This window comes from Sardina pilchardus, chromosome 7 (genome assembly GCF_963854185.1).
Source record: "Sardina pilchardus chromosome 7, fSarPil1.1, whole genome shotgun sequence".
Lineage (NCBI taxonomy): Eukaryota > Metazoa > Chordata > Actinopteri > Clupeiformes > Clupeidae > Sardina > Sardina pilchardus.
Window position 1 is genome coordinate 32,700,041 of NC_085000.1, and position 5,000 is coordinate 32,705,040.

The window sequence follows — 5,000 nt, forward strand, 5'->3', positions numbered from 1 at the left end:
TCTGTAGTATTCCTATGGAAGGTAATTGCTAAATGAGGCACAGGATGTGGCTATCAAAGCTGGTTATTATGATGTGTAGTAGCAGAGTGATTGAGCAGTCGCTCTTTATTGTGTATGAAAAGAAAACAGGATGTTAAAAGAAGTCTGTGATTGATTATTTAGTGAGAATGTGTGTGTGTGTGTGTGTGTGTGTGTGTGTGTGTGTGTGTGTGTGTGTGTGTGTGTGTGTGTGTGTGTGTGTGTGTGTGTGTTGTCTGACTTCAGAGCAGTAACACAAGCGGAATGTCTGGCTTTCTCTGGTGCTGACTTCAAACCACACACACACACACACACACACACACACACACACGCGCACACACACTGACTTCAAACTATGTAATCAGGCATTAATCAAAGTCAATCACAAGAACAACTGTAATCAAAGGCAGACTTTATTTCACTGGGGCCATAAAATCAACAGTTTGTTGTCAGACAGAGTTATGGGGGACCTCCTAGTATGCACACACTTTCTCTGTCACACACACACACACACACACACACACACAAATTGCTACATTGTCTATAGGCCTGTGTGTGTGATTTTGAAGAATGTGTGTGTAGTTTGCATTGCTTATTTCCTGTTGTTGTACACACACACTATGTGTTCATACTGTTTAACCACTAGATATATGTGTGTGTGTGTGTGTGTGTGTGTGTGTGTGTGTTTTTGTGTTGTAGACATCGACGAGTGCAGCATTAATCGTGGGGGCTGCAAGTTGGGCTGTGTGAACACTCTGGGCAGTTACGAGTGCACCTGTAGTCATGGCTACAAGCTGCACTGGAACAAGAAAGACTGCATCGGTAGACACCGCAATCACGCTAGTAATGACTCTGGCCACACTATTCAGACGGCCTTCACACACCCAGATAGACTGTAATCAAAACATCTGATGATTGCAATGTTTGATTAAGGTTACGGTTAGGTTACAGTTAGCCTACGTTAGGGGTTGAGTTTGGCGAAGCTGCTGTCAGAAAGACTGACGTCGAATTTCAACTAACCATCTCTGGTCTCTTAAGTGCAACCACGGCTACTAAGAAAAGTAGCCTAGCCTAAATACAGCATTCACAGCACAGCAGGGTTAATGTATTTTCGGCTAGCAATAGCCTATCTAGTGGCTACAGAACTACAAACATAAGCTTCTGTATGAAATAAATTCATAACCTCTGTAGCTATGCAGTGTGCCCTTAGCTTACCTTCATCAGTGCTATTTATCCACAACAGCTATAATAGCTTCACTATTAGCATCAACATACACCACCAATAGCATAGCAGATAGCGAGCACCCACTAATAGTACAGCTAGCAGCAGGACAGCTAAAACATTTCACAGGAGCACAGATAGCAGCGATACAGCAAAAAACAAGGACATAGCTAGCATTAGTACAGCTAGCAGCATAGCTAGCAGCAGTACAGCTAAAACAAGAGCACAGCTAGCAGCATAGCTAGCAGCAGTACCTACAGCTAAAACAAGAGCATAGCAACATAGCTAGCAGCAGCCTACAGCTAAAACAAGAGCACAGCTAGCAGCATAGCTAGCAGCAGTACAGCTAAAACAAGAGCACAGCTAGCAGCATAACTAGCAGCAGCCTACAGCTAAAACAAGAGCACAGCTAGCAGCATAGCTAGCAGCAGTACAGCTAAAACAAGAGCACAGCTACAGTAGCAGCATAGCTAGCAGCAGTACAGCTAAAGCAAGAGCACAGCTAGCAGCATAGCTAGCAGCAGTACAGCTAAAACAAGAGCACAGCTAGCAGCATACTTTAGCTAGAAGTATCGCTAAGAGCAGTACAGCTAAAAGGGCACAAGCCAGCATTGTATTTGTACGCTTTGTGTGATGAACTTGCTTTGAAGTCAACTTGTTAATATATAATTGGGTGTTACTATGTAGACATGTTAATATGTAATTATGTCAGTCTTTGTAGGCAGGATCTGTATTATCTAACTGAAGCCATTTATTGAAGGCAGCCATAAATTCTGCAAATGAGGACTTAACCGTGTGTGTGTGTGTGTGTGTGTGTGTGTGTGTGTGTGTGTGTGTGTGTGTGTGTGTGCAGAAGTGGTTAAATGTGTCTCTGGTGTGGTGCAGCCCAAAGCAACCCTCACCTGCAGCAAGTCTGGAAACAAAGAGAGCTGTGCACTCACCTGTGCATCAAAGGCACATTATCTGGCAGGTACAGGCACACGCACACACACACACACACACACACACACACATGCATAGACTGTAGCATGTCATTAAGGTTAAGTGTCTAGAAGCGCTTTTTGTTGACATCAAAACAACTCCACATGTAGAGCTTAAAGGGATGGTTCAGAGTGATGTCATTCTAGAGTCCTTTGCACCTATTGACCTTTGACCTAGACCCCCCCTAGTGCAGGCGCTAATGGAACCAACGGCGTATCTCCATAGTTACCGCGCTAATAATGCGCGCCAAACTGCTACACTAGTACAAATGAGGTCTGGACTCATGAAACGAGCCATTGGAAAGTTTGCAAGTAGCCTACATCAGGGGTTTTATTTAAACACTTGCCTGATGGATTCCACTCTCGCCTAACCCCTGGGGTGCTTCCAATGCCTCGTCCCGACTCGAAACCATCCCTCTAAGTGAAGCTTTGTTTCCTCCAGGGGGTCAGGATTTGACTGGTTAGCTTCACCGATTAGCAAAGCACTTCCTCGTCGCGATTTTCCAGAAATACATCATGTCCGGTGCCGTTTTCCCTGCGTTTTCCTCATGCTGATTGGTGGCTGTTCCACTCTCAGCTCATGCACGAGCTTAGTGTGGGCACGAGCTCTCCTTCAGTACCTTACGTCAATCGGTAACCTGGCACTTAATTGGCTAAGTAAAACGGCACCGGAAACAAGCCCCTTGAAACGCCATGTTGAAGCCTGAAAAAATCGTTCAATTTTGGCATTCCCATTGAAATGAATGGGGGCGGGACTTGTTCACTTTCTCCAGTTCTTATAATACCTCCATGGTTTCCTCTGAGCGGAGTGTGTGGTGTGAAGTGCAGAGAGCTGAGGTGCAGTGAGGTGTGTTGGTGCAACGCTGCCCTCTGCTGGTGCGTGATGGTGTGTGCGTGTGTGTGTGTGTGTGTGTGTGTGTGTGTGTGTGTGTGTGTGTGTGTGTGTGTGTGTGTGTGTGTGTGTGCGTCTCTCTTAGAGTCGGACAGCAGCTACAGCCTGAGCTGTGGGGTCCCTGTGCTGAGGGGCAAGAGCCAATCACGTCTCAACACCAGCGCACAGGGCTGCATAGGTAAGACACACACACACACACACACACACACACACACACACACACACGCACAGACGGAGCAGAGAGAAATGAAAATCCCCACACCCGTGTGTTTGTGTCCTCTGTCCGTATGCCGTGTGTGTGCTGGTGTGTGGTGTGTGTGCTGGTGTGTGTGTGTGTGCTGGTGTGTGGTGTGTGCTGGTGTGCGGTGTGTGTGTGTGTGTGCTGGTGTGTGTGTGCGTGCTGGTGTGTGTGTGTGTGCTGGTGTGTGGTGTGTGCTGGTGTGCGGTGTGTGTGTGTGTGTGCTGGTGTGTGTGTGCGTGCTGGTGTGTGTGTGTGTGCTGGTGTGTGGTGTGTGCTGGTGTGTGGTGTGTGTGTGTGCTGGTGTGCGGTGTGTGTGTGTGCTGGTGTGCGGTGTGTGTGTGTGCTGGTGTGCGGTGTGTGTGTGTGCTGGTGTGCGGTGTGTGTGTGTGTGTGTGTGTTGGTGTGTAGAGACTCAGGCTCCTCCGGTGAAGCAGACGGCCTCGTTCAAGATCAAAGACGCCAAGTGCCACCTGCACCCCAAACTCCGCGGGAGGGCTACAGACGACGGGGGCCGCACGGCAGGGCCAGGTGAGACACACACACACACACGGCAGGGCCAGGTGAGACACACACACACACGGCAGGGCCAGGTGAGACACACACACACACGGCAGGGCCAGGTGAGACACACACACATTCTACACACATATCGTACATATATACACAATCACAAACACACAATTTTTAGCGAGACCTCCTCACTACATTTACAACTCACATGTATTTCTCTGTGTGTGTGTGTGTGTGTGTGTGTGTGTGTGTGTGTGTGTGTGTGTGTGTGTGTGTGTGCCACCAGGTGATCAGCCATGCAAAAACTGCCAGGTGACCTTTGTGAACCTGAAGTGTGACTCCTCCAAAAAGGCCAAAGGTCGAAGGGCACGGAACTCTAGCCGAGAAGTCACACGCATCACATTGGAGCTGGAGGCAGAGGTCAAACCTGGAGACATTACAGGTCTGTGTGTGTGTGTGTGTGTGTGTGTGTGTGTGTGTGTGTGTGTGTGTGTGTGTGTGTGTGTGTGTGTGTGTGTGTGTGTGTGTGTGTGTGTGTGTGTGTGTGTGTGTGTGTGTGTGTGTGTGTGTGTGTGTGTTTACTGATGTATGGGGAGCTCATTCTTAATTCCAAAGGGCTTTCAACACCACTGATAGTAACCAATCAATCTGTGGAAATTGTTTGTTGTTTTAAGTACTTGGGGACATTCATTGATGATAAGATGAACTTCACTGACAATGCTGATGCTATATGTAAAAAGGCCAGCCAAAGACTGTGTTTAATTAGGAAATTGAAAGGATTTGGAGTCAGCTGTACCATTCTTGAGAGGACATACTGTACACCAGTTTAGTAGACAGCATCATTACCTGTAACATTTCTGTCTGATACGGCCACTTAACTTTACACAATAAGAACAAGCTGTCCAGACTTACTACAATGGCAATCATAGGGCGACCTCAAAAAACCTACAGTATACAGCACTGCAGTACACAGAAAACACATGAACATACTTGATGATAACACTTGACACTTGAATCTGATGTGTATGCACATGTGTGGGCTAGAGGGAGAGGGCACATGTGATGTGATGTGCTGTGTCAGTCCTGTGGATATAGTATACTGTATGTTTATGTGTATTGGAATGAATGTGTCTACTC

At 47.1% G+C, this 5,000-nt stretch overlaps 1 protein-coding gene across 1 annotated transcript in view; it reads left to right on the forward strand.

The window, feature by feature from the left end:
- The window catches only part of scube3 (signal peptide, CUB domain, EGF-like 3), a 105,308-nt gene that overhangs the window by 86,945 nt on the left and 13,363 nt on the right, over nucleotides 1-5,000 (forward strand). Inside the window, exons 11-15 of the mRNA XM_062541890.1 lie at nucleotides 718-840; nucleotides 2,094-2,210; nucleotides 3,198-3,290; nucleotides 3,762-3,881; nucleotides 4,150-4,305. Of these exons, the coding sequence (XP_062397874.1) occupies nucleotides 718-840; nucleotides 2,094-2,210; nucleotides 3,198-3,290; nucleotides 3,762-3,881; nucleotides 4,150-4,305 (609 nt within the window). The remainder of the gene's footprint in view (nucleotides 1-717; nucleotides 841-2,093; nucleotides 2,211-3,197; nucleotides 3,291-3,761; nucleotides 3,882-4,149; nucleotides 4,306-5,000) is intronic.